We start from the raw sequence: 21,389 nt of genomic DNA on the forward strand, positions 1-21,389 counted from the left end.
AATGACTCCAACCAAAGTGTATGTAAACTTCCGACTACAACTGTCGTGTTCAGCACTTCTGAAATGTACAGCGACAGAAAGCAGAACATGGGCTGCTCTTACAATATTTTCCCTGTACACAAAGTCAGAACCGTAGGATAAATAAATGTAGAAAACAGATGTAGAACTACAGATGTTTTTGTGAGAAGACCGATTCTCGACAAACACCGCTCTAGCTCTGTCACCTTTCACCCCAGATGTCTTCTGGTCTGACAAACACCGCTCTAGCTCTGTCACCTTTCACCCCAGATGTCTTCTGGTCTGACAAACACCGCTCTAGCTCTGTCACCTTTCACCCCAGATGTCTTCTGGTCTGACAAACACCGCTCTAGCTCTGTCACCTTTCACGCCAGATGTCTTCTGGTCTGACAAACACCGCTCTAGCTCTGTCACCTTTCACCCCAGATGTCTTCTGGTCTGACAAACACCGCTCTAGCTCTGTCACCTTTCACCCCAGATGTCTTCTGGTCTGACAAACACCGCTCTAGCTCTGTCACCTTTCACCCCAGATGTCTTCTGGTCTGACAAACACCGCTCTAGCTCTGTCACCTTTCACCCCAGATGTCTTCTGGTCTGACAAACACCGCTCTAGCTCTGTCACCTTTCACGCCAGATGTCTTCTGGTCTGACAAACACCGCTCTAGCTCTGTCACCTTTCACCCCAGATGTCTTCTGGTCTGACAAACACCGCTCTAGCTCTGTCACCTTTCACCCCAGATGCGGACGGATTTTGACCTGGATTTTTTTCATTATGTTACTTAGATTGACGCACCAGTGTATCAATCGAGAAATGAGGGTTAAGGCTGTTGAACAATATATATAAACATGTTCATTCCTAAACACAATATGGGGTGATTTTGTGACTGTACAGTTTAAAACACAAAAAATGCCACATAATCTAGATTTCTACATTTAAAAACCTTGGAATAATTTAAATGAAGTCGAAACCAACAACATGATGTGTATTAATATGTTAAAGCATGCTGTATTCCTGCACGTGAGAGAAACACATTCTCACATCTTCAAGATGTAAACAAAACACACAAACAAAGTAACAAACGGAATAGAAACGGACCAACCGGTGAACATGTGTGAGCATATGGATGAATATGTGTGCGGGTCGTGTGTGTCAGCCCAGACCATATGTTAGAGCTGTGCGGCGGCACTGTGTGTGTGTGTGCCCATCACACAAAGCTGATCAATTAGAGCTCGTCCCAGGCCCAGTGATTTGTGTCTCAGTTATTAAAAAAGGAGGCTAATTCATCCTACTTTCATATTGGTATAAATCTATGGCAGTGGCCCGCACACACGTGTGTGTGACAGAATGTGTGTGTGTAACAGTGTGTGTGTGTGTGTGTATGATTCATGGCCAACAGGGAGTGTGCGCTATGCCACATTTTTCTCCTTGTAATTAACAGTAAATTGTTTTTACTGCCGTGTACAATGAATTTCCCCCCTGGTTACGCCAGTGTCTCGACTGAAATACTGAGTGAGTGAATTTAGTGAGTTAATGAGTGCATGTGTGTGTGTGTGTGTGCGTGAGTGAGTGTGTGTGTGAGTGTGTGTGTGTGTGTTCCATAGCTCCGGAGTTTGTGGCTCCTCCTGAGGTGTCGGCGGTGTCATCCTCGTCCCTAAAGGTCACGTGGAGGTCAGCGCGGGGTCAAGAGGCTAGTGAGTGTTTGAATATGTGAGTGAGTAAGTGTGTGAGTGAGTGCGTGATTGAGTGCATGTGTGTGTGAGTGTATGTGTATGTGAGTGTGTGTGTATGTATGTGAACGTCTGTGTGAGTGTGTTTTTGAGTGCGTGCGTGCAGGATTGAGTGCATGTATGTGTGAGTGTGAGTGAGTGAGTGAGTGTGTATGTGTGAATGTATGTGTGTGTATGTGTGTGTGTGTGTGAACCCTGTCATCCCTCTCCCTCACTCTCTTCCCTCTCTCTCACTCTCTTCCCTCTCCCTCTTCCCTCTCCCTCACTCTCTTCCCTCTCCCTCACTCTCTTCTCTCTCCCTCACTCTCTTCTCTCTCCCTCACTCTCTTCTCTCTCCCTCTCCCTCTTCCCTCTCCCTCACTCTCTTCCCTCTCCCTCACTCTCTTCCCTCTCCCTCACTCTCTTCCCTCTCCCTCACTCTCTTCCCTCTCCCTCACTCTCTTCCCTCTCCCTCACTCTCTTCTCTCTCCCTCACTCTCTTCTCTCTCCCTCACTCTCTTCTTTGCTTCTTCACTCTCTTCTTTGCTTCTTCACTCTCTCCCTATTTCTTGTTTTCTCTTTTTCCTTTTTCTCTCCCTTCTTTGCCTTCTTTCCATCCCCCTCTCCCATCCAGAGGTAGTTCGTTCCCTGACAGACACACTCCATTATAGTCTCTTAATATGTAACTGACCTGCTATTCTACACCTCCATAACTGGGACAATACAAACATGTGGTCAGGTTTAACCAGCAACAATCATGATCTACAACTCCATAAACAACTCCATAAACAGAGACACTGTATGGGAGTATAGCAGTACTGCTGGAGTATACTAGAGTATTTCTGAGCAGTGTGGTAGAAATAAATAAATAATTGGATGATATTTATCTCTGGTGTTATAATGAGTGGGTTACCAGTTGGTAGTGTTCAGTTTGTGTGTGTGTGTGTGTGTGTATGTGGTACCTGTAGGTAGTGTTCGTCCGGAGGCAGGCAGGCTGGTCACACAGCCCAGTGAGGTACACAGAGTCACAGTGAAGTCATATCTCCTGTAGGCCTCTAGTCCTTCTGCTACATACACACGCTCTGATGGACTGGCAACATACAGCACCTGCGACAAGAAAGACACACACACACACAGAGGATCAGAGTGATGTTATAGGCCCCCTACACACACTTGTGGTCCTGTATGGCTCAGTTGGTAAAACATGGAGCTCAGGTGGTAGAACATGGAGCTCAGGTGGTAGAGTATGGAGCTCAGGTGGTAGAGCATGGAGCTCAGGTGGAAGAACATGGAGCTCGGGTGGTAGAACATGGAGCTCAGGTGGTAGAGCATGGAGCTCAGGTGGAAGAACATGGAGCTCAGGTGGTAGAGCATGGAGCTCAGTAGGTAGAGCACAGAGCTCTGGTGGTGGAGCACGGAGCTCAGTTGGTAGAGCATGGCGCTCAGTTGGTAGAGCATGGAGCTCAGTTGGTAGAGCATGGAGCTCAATTGGTAGAGCATGGAGCTCAGTTGGTAGAGCATGGAGCTCAGTTGGTAGAGCATGGAGCTCAGTTGGTAGAACATGGAGCTCAGTTGGTAGAACATGGAGCTCAGTTGGTAGAGCATGGAGCTCAATAGGTAGAGCATTGAGCTCAGTTGGTAGAGCATGGCGCTCAGGTGGTAGAGAGCATGGAGCTCAGGTGGTAGAGAGCATGGAGCTCAGTTGGTAGAGCATGGCGCTCAGGTAGAGGAGAGCATGGAACTCAGTTGAGCCCGGAGCTCAGGTGGTAGAGCATGGAGCTCAGTTGGTAGAGCGTGGAGCTCAGTTGATAGGGTGTGGAGCTCAGTTGGTATAGCATGGAGCTCAGTTGGTAGAGCATGGAGCTCAGTTGGTAGAGCATGGAGCTCAATTGGTAGAGCATGGAGCTCAGTTGGTAGAGCATGGAGCTCAGTTGGTAGAGCATGGAGCTCAGTTGGTAGAGCATGGAGCTCAGTTGGTAGAACATGGAGCTCAGTTGGTAGAACATGGAGCTCAGTTGGTAGAACATGGAGCTCAGTTGGTAGAGCATGGAGCTCAATAGGTAGAGCATGGAGCTCAGTTGGTAGAGCATGGAGCTCAGTTGGTAGAGCATGGAGCTTAATTGGTAGAGTATGGAGCTCAGTTGGTAGAGCATGCAACACCAGGGCTGTGGGTTTGATTCCTGCTGGGCCCACACATACAGAAATGTATGCATTCCCTACTGTAAGTTACTTTGGGTAAAATTGTCCGCTAAATGGCATTTACATGAGATGTGTCAACTTGCTTGAGACTTATTCGCTCCCCTAGCTAATGCCTAGGCTTTAGCTCCGCAGGCTAACACAATCTTCTAGCATACACCACACACACAGACTGCGAGAACAGAGCGATATGTTACGAGGAGACATTATGCATCCCGTTAAGAGAGGACAGTGAGAAAGCAGAGGGATAGTCCTACCTAGGGGGACAGCTGACTAGACAAACAGTTGGGCAAAAAAGTATTTAGTCAGCCACCAATTGTGCAAGTTCTCCCACTTAACAAGATGAGAGAGGCCTGTAATTGTCATCATAGGTACACTTCAAATTATGAAAAAAATCCAGAAAATCACATTGTAGGATTCATAAAAAATGTATTGTTTGAGCCGATGAGAACACTCCTATCTGTGCAATGATATTGTATGTGTTTTTCTAAGGGAATGCAGAAGTAGTGGTGTTTCAAATGTCTATCTATTTTTCTAAGATGATTTAGGGCCAAGACAGGAAATCTAGGAATGAGGGAGAAGCATGTGTACCTATTTATTGTGTAAGTATGTTACCTGTGTGATAACAGGTGGTGCGTACGGGTTGGACCTCTGCTCTGTGACCAGGTTCACCCTGTATTCAGTGACCTGTCCTCTAGCCTCTTGACCCCGCGCTGACCTCCACGCGACCTTTAGGGACGAGGATGACACCGCCGACACCTCAGGAGGAGCCACGAACTCCGGAGCTATGGAACACACACACACACGTTACTTCCAAATCTCTTATTTTATCATTAAGTACTCTTAAATCAGTGTCCATAATAGTAACTCCGTTGACTGCGTCAGTGTAACTGCTGTGGAGGGTTTTAATGAACAGCGGAAGCAGGTGGATGTTGTCAAATAGGAGCACAGCCAGGTTGAAAAAACAACAGTGTTTTTCACACCATGTCAACTTGACACAGCTACCCTGACAGAAACACATAAATGCAGAGAGAGAGAGAGCTTGTTAAGTTACTCTGGGCACAGAATCCACTCCAAACGCAAGCTGTAAAATACCATTTGCATGTTTGATCCAAATGTGGAGCAGCATTTGTGTTTATGTTTGTGATGGAGCTGTCAACATGGCTCAGGAGTACTGGCATAATGAGCCTCAGTCAACACACAGCCCTCTGAATGAAAGCACAGCACAGCACACCCTCACACATTTAGAAACACCTATTATCTCACACGCTATCTCCCCATCTCTCGTCGTATCTCTCCAATCTCTCCTTTATCTCTGAAGCCACCTAGTGTTAGGTGTTTAATGCGATTCACGCATGCATGCAGGAGTGCACAAACACTCTCTCACACACACACACACACACACACACACAAACACTCTCACACACACACACACACACACACACACACACAAACACTCTCACACACACACACACACACACACACACACACACACAAACACTCTCACACACACACACAAACACTCTCACACACACACAAACACTCTCACACACACACACACACACACACACACACACACACACACACACACACACACACACACACACACACACACACACACACACACACACACACACACACACACACACAGAGGGTGTGTAATGTGATTCATGGCTATTACACAGTCAGACAGGGGGCTGTGAGTTTTGTTTGGGGGCACAGTCTAGTTCTAATGAGCCATATCATCTCTTTGGAATTAGAATGCTTTAATGAGAAACCCCCCTCCTTCTTGTCTCTTTTTCTCTCTCTCTTCCCTATCACTCCCTCACTTCCACCAACCATTATGTCACAAAACTACTATAACTACACACCCAGAGGCCTCCCCAGAGGAACTCTCTCTCTCTCTCTTCCCTATCCCTCTCCTCCCTCACTTCCACCAACCATTATGTCACAAAACTACTATAACTACACACCCAGAGGCCTCCCCAGAGGAACTCTCTCTCTCTCTCTCTTCCCTATCCCTCTCCTCCCTCACTTCCACCAACCATTATGTCACAAAACTACTATAACTACACACCCAGAGGCCTCCCCAGAGGAACTCTCTCTCTCTCTCTTCCCTATCCCTCTCCTCCCTCACTTCCACCAACCATTATGTCACAAAACTACTATAACTACACACCCAGAGGCCTCCCCAGAGGAACTCTCTCTCTCTCTTCCCTATCCCTCTCCTCCCTCACTTCCACCAACCATTATGTCACAAAACTACTATAACTACACACCCAGAGGCCTCCCCAGAGGAACTCTCTCTCTCTCTCTTCCCTATCCCTCTCCTCCCTCACTTCCACCAACCATTATGTCACAAAACTACTATAACTACACACCCAGAGGCCTCCCCAGAGGAACTCTCTCTCTCTCTCTTCCCTATCCCTCTCCTCCCTCACTTCCACCAACCATTATGTCACAAAACTACTATAACTACACACCCAGAGGCCTCCCCAGAGGAACTCTCTCTCTCTCTCTTCCCTATCCCTCTCCTCCCTCACTTCCACCAACCATTATGTCACAAAACTACTATAACTACACACCCAGAGGCCTCCCCAGAGGAACTCTCTCTCTCTCTTCCCTATCCCTCTCCTCCCTCACTTCCACCAACCATTATGTCACAAAACTACTATAACTACACACCCAGAGGCCTCCCCAGAGGAACTCTCTCTCTCTCTCTTCCCTATCCCTCTCCTCCCTCACTTCCACCAACCATTATGTCACAAAACTACTATAACTACACACCCAGAGGCCTCCCCAGAGGAACTCTCTCTCTCTGTAAGTGCTCACCTCACACTCTCTCTACTTTTTTCGTCACTGTTTGTGTTTGTATGCTGGCGTGTGTGTGTGTGTGTGTGTGTGTGTGTGTGTGTGTGTGTGTGTGTGTGTGTTTAACTGACCCCCCTCCTGTGTCCGAGCTGTAGTCCAGTCTGATATCACACTCCCGGCCATGTTGACGGTCAGAACTCGTAACTGATAGGTGGAGAAGGCCTGCAGGTCTGTTACTATGGCGCTGCTCTGGGGAGGAGGCAGAGCACTCTCTTTGGCTGAGTCAGACGGGAGGCGGGGATCCAGCCAACCACTGCTCACAAACACCCTACGCTCTGGGGCGGGGCTTGTGGTGTTCTGTGATTCCATTGGCCCTCGTATGAAGAGCTCGTACCTTATAATAACACCTATGGAGGCAGAAACAAAAGAGACGATTTTATTATGTTCAATTCCATATTAATCAGTTCTTGATGGGTTAGCTTGTGACTAGTTCCTATTAGGACCTGTTCCTTACCAGAAATATTGTATATTCTTATACCAGGTGGGTCACCAGGAAATGATAAAGTACATTATATTGATCAACGTTAAAAAGAAGTTAGAGAACCACTATTTAGGACACAGTGGATTTGATTTATTTTGGTAAATGAAAAAATAATCACGGTTTTCTACTTCGGTTTCTATTTTTTGACATTAAATGCACTATAAATGATGTGCGTTGAATAATGTAACAACACAGAATAAAACTATTTCTAAAAGTCTCATAATAGTAGTGACTGTCCATTACTGATTATCACTCATTAACCAGCATTTATTCACATTACTTTACTTCAATCACATATTTCAGTTGATGCCGTATATTTCATGTGTTTTATTTGTTGACTTTATTATTTCATTCCAAGTCATCAACTCATCTCTATAGAGCTTCTGACAAAAGTCCTATTTTAGGAGTTCTACAAAGTAAATAAGGCATACTTTAATGCCTGCTGAATACCAACTATCAATCACTTAGATTGTATTTTCAGGTAGAGATACCTCTCGAAGCAACTGCTCTCTATCCGTCTTGATCGCACATTCTTCTGTCTCTTCTCTCTGTGTCTTCCCCACACTAACCCAATGTAGCAGGCGTAAAAGAAACACACAGGCTGGACAAGTACTCGCGCAATGGATTATGGTCATTTGAGTTAATTACCATGTTTTCTGTACTAACCTATGTAGAACATTGGCCTGTTGGAAACTACAACTCCCTACTACATCGCACAGTTCGGGCTTGATCTGATTTTTTTGCATTGGATGCATCTCAATTCACCACATCTGCCTACTTAACACTTACACATCTGCCCACTTAACACTTACACATCTGCCCACTTAACACTTACACATCTGCCTACTTAACACTTACACATCTGCCCACTTAACACTTACACATCTGCCCACTTAACACTTACACATCTGCCCACTTAACACTTACACATCTGCCCACTTCACACTTACACATCTGCCCACTTAACACTTACACATCTGCCCACTTAACACTTACACATCTGCCCACTTCACACTTACACATCTGCCCACTTCACACTTACACATCTGCCTACTTAACACTTACACATCTGCCCACTTAACACTTACACATCTGCCCACTTCACACTTACACATCTGCCCACTTAACACTTACACATCTGCCCACTTCACACTTACACATCTGCCCACTTAACACTTACACATCTGCCCACTTCACACTTACACATCTGCCCACTTCACACTTACACATCTGCCCACTTCACACTTACACATCTGCCCACTTAACACTTACACATCTGCCCACTTAACACTTACACATCTGCCCACTTAACACTTACACATCTGCCCACTTAACACTTCCACATCTGCCCACTTAACACTTCCACATCTGCCCACTTAACACTTCCACATCTGCCCACTTAACACTTCCACATCTGCCCACTTAACACTTCCACATCTGCCCACTTAACACTTCCACATCTGCCTACTTAACACTTACACATCTGCCTACTTAACACTTACACATCTGTCTACTTAACACTTACACATCTGTGGTAAAGGTGACAGAGCTAGAGCGGTATTTGTCAGACCATGAGACATCCCGAAAATCGATCTTCTCACAAAATCGTCTGTAGCGTCTGAACGGTTTGGCCTAGAAAACCACTGTAAAGATGAGACTGTCAGGAACATGTACATGTTGGTTGTTTTTCTCTAGCACACCCACAGGCGTCACAAGACTCGTCTGAAAAATCAAATAGCAAATTGATCCTTGGGATGACCTTCTTAAAACAATTCCATATAGCTTAGTAGTATCCCCCTGGCTTAGACAGGGCTTAGACTCTTCTGGGTTAACAGCCGAAAAATAACCGCAATTTCAGTTAGTTGCTCAGCACTAGTAGGACACAAGGAGATACAATACTGTATGCATCACTACAGTACCATACTGTAAGCTACTAATCAACCACAGGTCTTCAGCCAATACTAAAATAGAATGAATGAATACCAGCACAGTGCATTCTCATATCCCATTCTAATACTCTATAGCAGAGAGACTCTTCATCCACATGAGAATCAAAGCTCAGCATCGTATCCACATTGCTCATTAGTGTTAACAAGGCAGTGAATGAATACAGAAGGTTGAGCCGAGGACAGGCAGGCATCACAACACAATAGAAATAAACACTTCTATTCTCCCTCTTTTCTCTCTCTATTCTCTCTCTTCTCCTATGCTCCCTATCACACTAGCACTTCAATGAGTCTGTTCCCCCATGTCTTGTTTCAATACAGCCAGTCCAACATGGCAGTTCTAGTTGTAGGCATGGTTGAATGACGACTCAAAACAGAATATTAAATGACATGAATAATAATGTCTGGTAGAGGTACATTTGTTTCAATGTGCCTCGGGGAGCGATATAATGTAATGCAGTAAGTATGGTGGTGGTTACACAGGCTTAATATGGTAGAGAGCCTTATAGAGACTGTACAAAGCCCTGGATCCAGGAGAACACTGTAGGGACACAGTGTTAAGGGGAGTTGAACATGTGTTCTCTTGGAGCATCCTAATAGGACAGTCTCCATAGTACCTCCTTTTCAAAACTATTTGTTCTTCTCAATTTTCTTCCATTTCATTCCTGTCGTCTGTGAACACAGATCAAGAGGCGATTCGGGTCATACCATTGGGACGAACGGGGGGGTCCCAAGCTGCGTGCGTTTGGTGCGGTCCGGTGGCGTTGATCCTGGGTGGGGGCTGTCCCTGTGGGGGGGTGGGTGAAGTGAGGAGGGGCAGGGGAGGGGTGGAGGTACACCCACCAGTAGTACAGGCCTGCAGGGTGAGGTTGTAGTGTGTGTAGGGGGTGAGGCCAGCGGCTGCAGCCTGGGTCTCTAGACCTGTATAGTGGACCCGCTCCCTACCAGTACCAGCCTCCACTGAGGTCAGCACAAACCTACAGGAACACACAGAGAGAGGGATCAGTTTAGTTTATTAGTCAATATGACTTGATCATGATAACTGACCAGCCAATGTTACTCCTTCAGTTAGGGACTCACAGACCATAAAAGAACATCTAGTCTCATCTCAACTCAGCTGATTGAGAATTCTTCAGTGCTGGTTTCCTGGGCACAAATTAGGCTTAGTCCTAGACAAACAATCATGTTCAATGGATTCACCATTGAAAGTGTTTTTCAATACAAGTCTCTCGCTCACTCTCTCTGATTCAATTATTTCCGTATTTCTCTTTATTTATCCACTGAGGTTAGATAGGACACCTAGAGGGGGTTTAGAATACTGGGTCCATACCACAGGAGGTTGGCGGCACCTTAATTGGGGAGGACAGGCTCGTGGTTATGACTGGAGTGGAATCAGTGGAACGCTATCAAATACATCAAACACATGGTTTCCAGGTGTTTGATGCCGTTCCATCTGCTCCGTTACGGACATTATTAAGAGCCGTTCTCCCCTCAGCAGCCCCCTGGTCCATACCTCTCTTGTGGACCTGATGTGTTCTGTGGTCGGGTCCAGTTGAGGTTGGCTGTGGTCGGTCCTGGTCGGCCCACCAGAGTCAGAAGGATATGGTCAGGGTCCGGGGCGGCGGCCAGGGTCTGGTAACTGACCGGAACACTCACCGTCTGACCGTTAACGTTAGCCGTTACTAGCTGATAAGAATAATCCATGAACGGAGACAAACCACTGTCCACATAAGTTACAGGGCCTAGGAGAGAGAAAATAATTGAATGTGTGTGTGTTTGTGTGTCTTCAACATATAGTGTGTGTGTGTGTGCGTGCATGCGTGCGTGTCACCAAACCCAGTAGGAGGGTATGCTGGTGACCTCCAGATGACCTCCAGAGAAGACCATGTCATTAAAGATATGCTCTCTCACAGATGATTTTTTGAGATGGGCTGGAAATGAAAGACTAAATGTGCAGTGTTGTATGAAAGACACAGGAGAGGTAACCTCTGGTACAAGTCTAAAACTGATAAGCCCCCAACATTTACACTAATGAATAAACCAATCAGAGTCTACTCTCATCACGAAACATATAGTTATCATCTTGGACATACATTTTATGTTGCTGGCGAGTGGGAACAAGTCGAGGAGCTCGTCCGTGTGTATTCAACCAGGCTTGATATGATTGACGTTTCCCCTCTGCCTGTGGTCATGAAGCTAGAAGCTGTGAGAGAGGTGGCCCTAGCAAAGATTAAACATCTGCTTGGACATGTGCGTCTCCCACAGAAGGTTCTGGGGGAAATTAATAACAAAACTGTTCAGGTGGTGAGAAAGTGGCAATGCTTCAACACACACACCACACGTGACTCTGTCTTCCTGAGCCAAAGAGAGGGGCGTTTAGGTGTCCCGAAGAGAGGGGCGTTTAGGTGTCCCGAAGAGAGGGGCGTTTAGGTGTCCTGAAGAGAGGGGCGTTTAGGTGTCCCGAAGAGAGGGGCATTTAGGTGTCCCGAAGAGAGGGGCATTTAGGTGTCCCGAAGAGAGGGGCATTTAGGTGTCCCAAAGAGAGGGGCGGTTAGGTGTCCCGAAGAGAGGGGCGGTTAGGTGTCCCGAAGAGAGGGGCATTTAGGTGTCCCAAAGAGAGGGGCGGTTAGGTGTCCCGAAGAGAGGGGCGGTTAGGTGTCCCGAAGAGAGGGGCGGTTAGGTGTCCCGAAGAGAGGGGCGGTTAGGTGTCCCGAAGAGAGGGGCGGTTAGGTGTCCCGAAGAGAGGGGCGGTTAGGTGTCCCGAAGAGAGGGGCGGTTAGGTGTCCCGAAGAGAGGGGCGGTTAGGTGTCCCGAAGAGAGGGGCGGTTAGGTGTCCCGAAGAGAGGGGCGGTTAGGTGTCCCGAATATTGAGTGGATTTACACTGCTATCAGACAGACTCACCTGTTGAACATGCTCAACAGTGACGATGTGACAGTTAAGGAGTTATCCAGAGCCTCCTTCCTTCTGGACCTACGGAGGAGGAAGGTTCCCCTGGCCAGGGACACTGAGGACAACTTCCTAGGCTTCAAGAGGAAGGCCAATTGAAAATTGGATTGGACACTTGTGCTGTGTGCTTTGGAGTGTGGTCAGATTGACCCGGACCTCAATGGCCTGTGCAACCGGACTGGAGTGTAGCTCAGGTGGACACGGACTGATATGTAAACTGAGTCAGTGACGGCCTCTGAAGCAGTTGTGGTCAGATCTCAGTGTTGTTGTGGAGACATGTGTCACCCATGATGGAACATCTCATCCTACATCCAGGACAACACTCTTCGGTGTCAGACGGATGCAGCTACTGCAACACTGGACTGGCCTGAGGCTGCATGGGGAAACTCACTGCTCTGAACTGTGATGTCCACTCTGTCTCCCAGCTACTGCAACACTGGACCGGCCTGAGGCTGCAGGGGAAACGCGATGCTCTAGCCTGTGATGTCCACTCTGTCTCCCATTCCATGTACCAGAATTTTGCCATTGGCGAGAACATTCTAACCTTTACTTTTAAGGCGAGGCTGTGAGTTATACCAACAAAATGTAATCTAGCACTCTGGTACCCTGCAAACCATGAGCCATTTTGTGCTCTACATGAGTCAATGTAATGGAGTCCATTGCCCATGTTGTGAATGGCTGCTGTTCATACAAGGATTTGTACATTGCTAGACATGACCGCCTTGTTGACCTGATAGCCATCGAAGTGAGACAAGTGGTCTCACAAACAGTACACGTGCATAAACATTCTTGTGTAAGGGGAAGCTGGTTTGATGTTGATTATGTGTTTTCCTGTGTGTCAAATACCCCAGATATTGTTGTTGTGAGGGGAGGCCAGGGAGAGGTGCTCATTTTGGAAGTGGGCTGCTCATTGGACGGCTACATAGAGCAGGCCTTTGCTGAGAAGCTGTTTAAATACCAGCCCCTCGTGCCACGCTTGGACAGCCTCGGGTGGAGGTGCAAGCTGGTGGCTCTGATATTTGGCAGGCTCGGCCACATACACAGGCTTGCAGTGCGGTGCCTCCAGATTGAGGTCCTGACAAAAAGTAGGGCAAAGCAGTTGGCTAGATACTGCTCTGTTTCAGCTGTCGTAGGCACCCTAGCTGTTTGGAGAAGGGGGTGCTTTATGCATACAGGGACCTTTGAAATGTTGCATCCTTTTTTTGTCAATTTGATTGGTGGATTCAAATAAAGTATACAAAATGTGTGTGTGTGTGTGTGTGCTTGTGTGCCTGTGAATGTGTGTGTACTTACTGAATGGGTAGTGTCTCTGCGTAGTGTGTATATCTAGGCCGTCCCTGAGCAGTGTGTAGTTGAGAGTGTGTGTGTTGGGCGCGTCAGGAGGCCTCCAGGTCAGGCGAATGGAGGTGGAGGTCAGGACTAACCCTACTGGACTGGGCTGCTGGATAGGAGCTGGGGGGAGGGGGAAGGGGAGAGACAGAGAGCAAGGGAGGCAGAGTAGGGGAGAGAAGAAGAGAGAGAGAGGGATGTGGGAAATGGGAAAGGGGTTGGGAGGGGATAAGAGAAAGAGGGGGAAGATACATAGTGGTTAATAATGTTATTGTATGTCTTATGCAACACAATAGACACAATAACAAGCTTGCGGGGTGTGTGTGTGTGTGCGTGTGCGTGTGTGTGTGTGTGTGTGTGTGTGTGTGTGTGTGTGTGCGTGCATGCGTGCGTGTCTGCGTGCGTGTGTGTGCGTGCATGTCTGCGTGCATGTGTCCATGTATGTGCGTGTGAGGGGTATTTTCCATTTGATCCACGGGGAGCGTCTTAGCATACTGTGGAGGCCCCATAGAGCCAGTGTCCCTCTGTGAGTTTAATACTGTGTGTCTGTTCCATGTCAAGTTAGTGTCCGTGTAACTCAAAACAGCCCCTATGCAGTGAAAGCACAGGAGGAGGAAATTACTCCCCACTAACACACACATCACACACATACTGTATGCATACACACGGACACACAGAATCCACAGACATCGAGAAAGAGATATAGTACACGCACAAATGCACACAACACACGCACATACATACAATAAATATGATATTATTTATAACCTATGAGATATAAAAGCATTGTCTTAACTCTACCATTCTGAAGAAATGAGATGAATCACTGACTGTGCCTCTGCGGCCAGTCATCCAGTACCTTTACTGCAGCCCAGGTGGTTGTCTGAGTCCAGGTGACTGGCTCCAGGGACACAGCGGTCACACCTGTCCCCCGTCACCAAGGCTTTACACTGGCATATCCCTGTCTCTGGGTGGCATGACCCATTCACCCCTCCAACGGAGTTACACACACATGCCTGGCACCTTGAAGAGGAGAATACAGAGAACATTGGTTTCACGTCACAAGCTCATAACGGAAATTAATTTCAAACCAGTCAGAATTACATACAAACATTTGTCAATTACTTTTACAAAACCTTCCATCTAACGTACGTGTGTGTATGTGTGTGTGTGTGTGTGTATGTGTGTATGTGTGTGTGTGTGTGTGTTCAGCCCAAGCTCTTCTCTGTCCCAATGGTGGAACCATCTTCGCCTGAAGCTAGGACAGCAGAGTCCCTGTCCATCTTCCCCCTGAAGCTAGGACAGCAGAGTCCCTGTCCATCTTCCCCCTGAAGCTAGGACAGCAGAGTCCCTCCCCATCTTCCCCCTGAAGCTAGGACAGCAGAGTCCCTGTCCATCTTCCCCCTGAAGCTAGGACAGCAGAGTCCCTGTCCATCTTCCCCCTGAAGCTAGGACAGCAGAGTCCCTCCCCATCTTCCCCCTGAAGCTAGGACAGCAGAGTCCCTGCCCATCTTCCACCTGAAGCTAGGACAGCAGAGTCCCTGTCCATCTTCCCCCTGAAGCTAGGACAGCAGAGTCCCTCCCCATCTTCCCCCTGAAGCTAGGACAGCAGAGTCCCTGTCCATCTTCCTCCTGAAGCTAGGACAGCAGAGTCCCTGTCCATCTTCCCCCTGAAGCTAGGACAGCAGAGTCCCTCCCCATCTTCCCCCTGAAGCTAGGACAGCAGAGTCCCTCCCCATCTTCCCCCTGAAGCTAGGACAGCAGAGTCCCTCCCCATCTTCCCCCTGAAGCTAGGACAGAAGAGTCCCTGTCCATCTTCCCCCTGAAGCTAGGACAGCAGAGTCCCTCCCCATCTTCCCCCTGAAGCTAGGACAGCAGAGTCCCTGCCCATCTTCCACCTGAAGCTAGGACAGCAGAGTCCCTGTCCATCTTCCCCATGAAGCTAGGACAGCAGAGTCCCTGTCCATCTTCCCCCTGAAGCTAGGACAGCAGAGTCCCTGTCCATCTTCCCCCTGAAGCTAGGACAGCAGAGTCCCTGTCCATCTTCCCCCTGAAGCTAGGACAGCAGAGTCCCTGTCCATCTTCCCCCTGAAGCTAGGACAGCAGAGTCCCTGCCCATCTTCCCCCTGAAGCTAGGACAGCAGAGTCCCTGTCCATCTTCCCCCTGAAGCTAGGACAGCAGAGTCCCTGTCCATCTTCCCCCTGAAGCTAGGACAGCAGAGTCCCTCCCCATCTTCCCCCTGAAGCTAGGACAGCAGAGTCCCTGTCCATCTTCCCCCTGAAGCTAGGACAGCAGAGTCCCTCCCCATCTTCCCCCTGAAGCTAGGACAGCAGAGTCCCTGTCCATCTTCCCCCTGAAGCTAGGACAGTAGAGTCCCTCCCCATCTTCCCCCTGAAGCTAGGACAGCAGAGTCCCTCCCCATCTTCCCCCTGAAGCTAGGACAGCAGAGTCCCTGCCCATCTTCCCCCTGAAGCTAGGACAGCAGAGTCCCTGTCCATCTTCCCCCTGAAGCTAGGACAGCAGAGTCCCTCCCCATCTTCCCCCTGAAGCTAGGACAGCAGAGTCCTCCCCATCTTCCCCCTGAAGCTAGGACAGCAGAGTCCCTCCCCATCTTCCCGAAAACATCTGAAAAACTACCTCAACAAATGGTATTTTAAATAACCCCACAAAACGAAATAAATAAATAAAAGAGAACTAACACTAACACTTATGCAAGCCAGTTCTTCCACACTGATCTCAACAAGCCATGTCTGTATGGAGCTTGCTTTGTGTACATTGTCATGCTGAAACAGGAAAGGGCTTTCCCAAAACTGTTGCCACAATGTTGGAAGCACATAATTGTATGCTGTAGCGTTAAGATTTCTCTCACTGGAACTAAGGGGCTGAGCCCAAACCATGAAAAAGAAAATATCATTATTCGGGGTGCCTGAAGGAGGCTTTGTTGCGAAATAGAAAGCTGATTCTAGATTTGATTTTGAATTGGAGATGTTTGATATGAGTCTGGAAGGAGAGTTTACAGTCTAACCAGACACCTAGGTATTTGTAGTTGTCCACATATTCTAAGACAGAACCGTCCAGAGTAGTGATGTTGGACAGGCGGGCAGGCAGGTGCAGGCAGCAATCGGTTGAAGAGCATGCATTTAGTTTTACTTGTATTTAAGAGCAATTGGAGGCCACGGAAGGAGAGTTGTATGGCATTGAAGCTCGTCTGGAGGGTTGTTAACACAGAATCCAAAGAAGGGCCAGAAGTATACAGAATGGTGTCGTCTGCGTAGAGGTGGATCAGAGATTCACCAGCAGCAAGAGCGACATCATTGATGTATACAGAGAAGAGAGTCGGTCCAAGAATTGAACCCTGTGGCACCCCCATAGAGACTGCCAGAGGTCCGGACAACAGGCCCTCCGATTTGACACACTGAACTCTATCAGAGAAATAGTTGGTGAACCAGGAGAGGCACTCATTTGAGAAACCAAGGCTATCGAGTCTGCCGATGAGGATGTGGTGATTTACAGAGTCGAAAGCCTTGGCCAGGTCAATGAATACGGCTGCACAGTATTGTTTCTTATCGATGACGGTTAAGATATCGTTTAGGATCTTGAGCATGGCTGAGATGCACCCATGACCAGCTCTGAAACCAGATTGCATAGCAGAGAAGGTATGGTGGGATTCGAAATGGTCGGTAATCTGTTTGTTGACTTGGCTTTCGAAGACCTTAGAAAGGCAGGGTAGGATAGATATAGGTCTGCAGCAGTAACTGCCGATTTTGCAGGTTTTCCCACTTACAAAGCATGAAGAGGTCTGTAATTTTTATCATACTTTTTTTATCAACTGTGAGAGACGGAATCTAAAACAAAAATCCAGAAAATCATATTGTATGATTTTTAAGTAAATAATTTGCATTTCATTGCATGACATAAGTATTTTATAACCTACCAACCAGTAAGAATTCCGGCTCTCACAGACCTGTTAGTTTTTCTTTAAGAAGCCCCCCTGTTCTCCACTCATTACCTGTATTAACTGCACCTGTTTGAACTCGTTACCTGTATAAAAGACACCTGTCCACACACTCAATCAAATAGACTCCAACCTCTCCACAATGGCCAAGACCAGAGAGCTGTGTAAGGACATCAGGGATAAAATTGTAGACCTGCACAAGGCTGGGATGGGCTACAGGACAATAGGCAAGCAGCTTGGTGAGAAGGCAACAACTGTTGGCACAATTATTAGAAAATGGAAGAAGTTCAAGATGATGGTCAATCACCCTCAGTCTCGGGCTCCATGCAAGATCTCACCTCGTGGGGCATCAATGATCATGAGGAAGGTGAAGGATCAGCCCAGAACTACACTGCAGGACCTGGTCAATGACCTGAAGAGAGCCATCAGAAACACACTACGCCGTCATGGATTAAAATCCTGCAGCGCATGCAAGGTCCCCCTGCTCAAGCCAGCGCATGTCCAGGCCCGTCTGAAGTTTGCCAATGACCATCTGGATGATCCAGAGGAGGAATGGGAGAGGGTCATGTGGTCTGATGAGACAAAAATATAGCTTTTTGGTCTAAACTCCACTAGCCATGTTTGGAGGAAGAAGAAGAATGAGTACAACCCCAAGAACACCATCTCAACCGTGAAGCATGGAGGTGGAAACATCATTCTTTGGGGATGCTTTTCTGCAAAGGGGACAGGGTGGCTGCACCGTATTGAGGGGAGGATGGATGGGGCCATGTATCACGAGATCTTGGCCAACAACCTCCTTCCCTCAGTAAGAGCATTGAAGATGGGTCGTGGCTGGGTCTTCCAGCATGACAACGCCCTGAAACACACAGTAAGAAGCATCTCAAGGTCCTGGAGTGGCCTAGCCAGTCTCCAGACCAGAACCCAATAGAAAATCTTTGGAGGGAGCTGAAAGTCCGTATTGCCCAGCGACAGCCCCGAAACCTGAAGGATCTGGAGAAGGTCTGTATGGAGGAGTGGGCCAAAATCCCTGCTGCAGTGTGTCTAAACCTGGTCAAGAACTACAGGAAACATATGACCTCTGTAATTGCAAACAAAGGTTTCTGTACCAAATATTAAGTTCTGCTTTTCTGATGTATCAAATACTTATGTCATGCAATAAAATGCAAATGAATTACTTAAAAATCATACAATGTGATTTTCTGGATTTTTGTTTTAGATTCCGTCTCTCACAGTTGAAGTGTACCTATGATCAAAATTACAGACCTCTACATGCTTTGTAAGTAGGAAAACCTGCAAAATCGGAAGTGTATCAAATACTTGTTCTCCCCACTGTAAGTCTATAACAGTTTGGGTCCAGAGTGTCACCCCCTTTGAAGAGGGGGATGACCGCGGCAGCTTTCCAATCTTTAGGGATCTCGGACGATATGAAAGAGGTTGAACGGACTGGTAATAGGGGTTGCAAAAATGGCGGCGGATAATTTTAGAAAGAGAGGGTCCAGATTGTCTAGTCCAGCTGGGTCCAGGTTTTGCAGCTCTTTCAGAACATCTGGATTTGGGTGAAGGAGAAGCTGGGGAGGCTCGGGTGAGTAGCTGCGGGGGAAGCGGAGCTGTTGGCCGGGGTTGGAGTAGCCAGGAGGAGAGCATGGCCAGCCGTAGAAAAATGCTTACTGAAATGTTCGATTATCATGGATTTATCGGTGTTGACCGTGTTACCTAGCCTCAGTGCATTGGGCAGCTGGGAGGAGGTGCTCTTGTTCTCCATGGACTTTACAGTGTCCCAAAACATTTTGGAGTTAGAGCTACAGGATGCAAATTTCTGTTTGAAAAAGCTAGCCTTTGCTTTGCTGACTGTTTGTATTGGTTCCTGACTTCCCTGAACAGTTGCATATCGCGGGGACTATTTGATGCTATTGGAGTCCGCCACAGGATGTTTTTGTGCTGGTCAAGGGCAGTCAGGTCTGGAGTGAACCAAGGGCTATATCTGTTCTTAGTTCTACATTTTTTGAAAGGGGCATGCTTATTTAAGATGGCGAGGAAAATACTTTTAAAGAACGACCAGGCATACTCGACTGACGGGATGAGGTCAATATCCTTCCAGGATACCCGGGCCAGGTCGATTAGAAAGGCCTGCTCGCAGAAGTGTTTTAGGGAGCATTTGACAGTGATGAGGGGTGGTCGTTTGACCGTGGACCCATAGCGGATGCAGACAATGATCGCTGAGATCCTGATTGAAAACAGCAGAGGTGTATTTGGAGGGCAAGTTGGTCAGGATGATATCTATGAGGGTGCCCATGTTTATGGATTTAGGGATGTACCTGGTGGTTTCCTTGATAATTTGTGTGAGATTGAAGGTATCTAGCTTAGATTGTAGGACTGCTGGAATGTTAAGCATATCCCAGTTTAGGTCACCTAACAGAACAAACTCTGAAGATAGATGGGGGGCAATCAATTCACATATGGTGTCCAGGGCACAGCTGGGAGCTGACGGGGGTCTATAACAGCTGAACTGCTCAAGAGTCCAATGGCGGCGAGCTTTACACCACTCCAGCCAATGCTTCGCATTGTGCATGGTGATCTTAGGCTTGTGTGCGGCTGCGGGGCCAAGGAAACCCATTTCATGGAGCTTCCGATGAACAGTTATTGTGCTGACGTTGCTTCCAGAGGCAGTTTGGAACTCAGTAGTGAGTGTTGCAACTGAGGGCAAATTATTTTTACTTGCTACGTGCTTCAGCACTCGGCGGTCCTGTTCTGTGAACCTGTGTGACCTACCACTTCACGGTTGAGCCGTTGTTGCTCCGAGGTGTTTCCACTTCACAATATCAGCACTTACAGTTGACCGGGGCAGTTCTAGCAGGGAAGAAATTTGTGACAAACTGACATGTTGGAAAGGTGACATCCTATGACGGTGCCACGTTGAAAATCACTGAGCACTTCAGTAAGCCCATTCTACTGCCAATGTTTGTCTATGGAGATTGCATGGCTGTGTGCTCGATTTTAACCTGTCAGCAACGGGTGGCTAGTGGGGCGGCAGGTAGCCTAGTGGTTAGAGCATTGGACTAGTAACCGAAAGGTTGCAGGATCGAATCCCAGAGCTGACAACTTAATAATCTGTTGTTCTGCCCCTGAACAAGGCAGTTCTGTTCCTAGGCCATCATTGAAAATAAGAATTTGTTCCTAACTGACTTGCCTAGTTTAATAAAATAAAAGAAAAATAGCTGAATCCACAACTTTAGTGTATTTTAAGATAAATTAACTACTGTAAGTCGTTGTGGATAAGAGCATCTGCTAAATGACTCAAATGTAAATGTGTGTGTGTGTGATGGAGAGAGGTGGTATTGGGTCTTCACCTTAACACCCCTCTTCCCTTCCTTCATACTCCCCTATTCACAGACCAGTGACAGTATGGGGAGGGGTCCCATGGGTGTTAAGGAGACATGTGTGTCTGAAAGGGGTGTGTGTGTGTGTGTGTGTGTGTGTGTGTGTGTGTGTGTGTGTGTGTGTGTGTGTAAGGGGGGGGGGGGGGGGGGGAATTGGGTCACACAGGTGGTGGAACCCCACTGAGACCCGGCACTGGGTGATCACCAGGCCAAATGCCTGACACCCTTAAACACACACACACACCTTCAATCACACGCACACACACCTTCAATCACACACACACACACCTTCAATCACACGCACACACAATCTGACACCCTCCTTCTCGCGGCGTGAAAAGCCACAGCCCCTTAATGAACAGAACATTTGTCCTGTCAACTGCAGGGAGCTTTGGGGGTTCCACCACCCCACACACAACACACGGCTCTCCCACTCGCCTCCGCGACTCGACCTTCACTCCTCTCCCAAGGAGAGAGAAAACACCCAACATCTCACCAACTCTCCCTTTTTTTCATCAGCCTTAAATGAATCCCATGTTTGTGAGATTGTGTGTGTGTGAA

The 21,389-nt window shown here is 47.6% G+C and overlaps 1 protein-coding gene across 1 annotated transcript in view; it reads right to left on the reverse strand.

The window, feature by feature from the left end:
• Window positions 1-21,389, reverse strand: part of LOC109894627 (usherin-like) — a 378,093-nt gene that overhangs the window by 242,362 nt on the left and 114,342 nt on the right. Inside the window, 7 exon segments of the mRNA XM_031828079.1 lie at window positions 2,688-2,832; window positions 4,537-4,706; window positions 6,864-7,139; window positions 9,928-10,196; window positions 10,733-10,961; window positions 13,460-13,618; window positions 14,355-14,518. Coding sequence (XP_031683939.1) covers window positions 2,688-2,832; window positions 4,537-4,706; window positions 6,864-7,139; window positions 9,928-10,196; window positions 10,733-10,961; window positions 13,460-13,618; window positions 14,355-14,518 — 1,412 coding nt within the window.

The sequence above is a fragment of the Oncorhynchus kisutch genome, linkage group LG7 (genome assembly GCF_002021735.2).
Source record: "Oncorhynchus kisutch isolate 150728-3 linkage group LG7, Okis_V2, whole genome shotgun sequence".
Classification (NCBI taxonomy): Eukaryota; Metazoa; Chordata; class Actinopteri; order Salmoniformes; family Salmonidae; genus Oncorhynchus; species Oncorhynchus kisutch.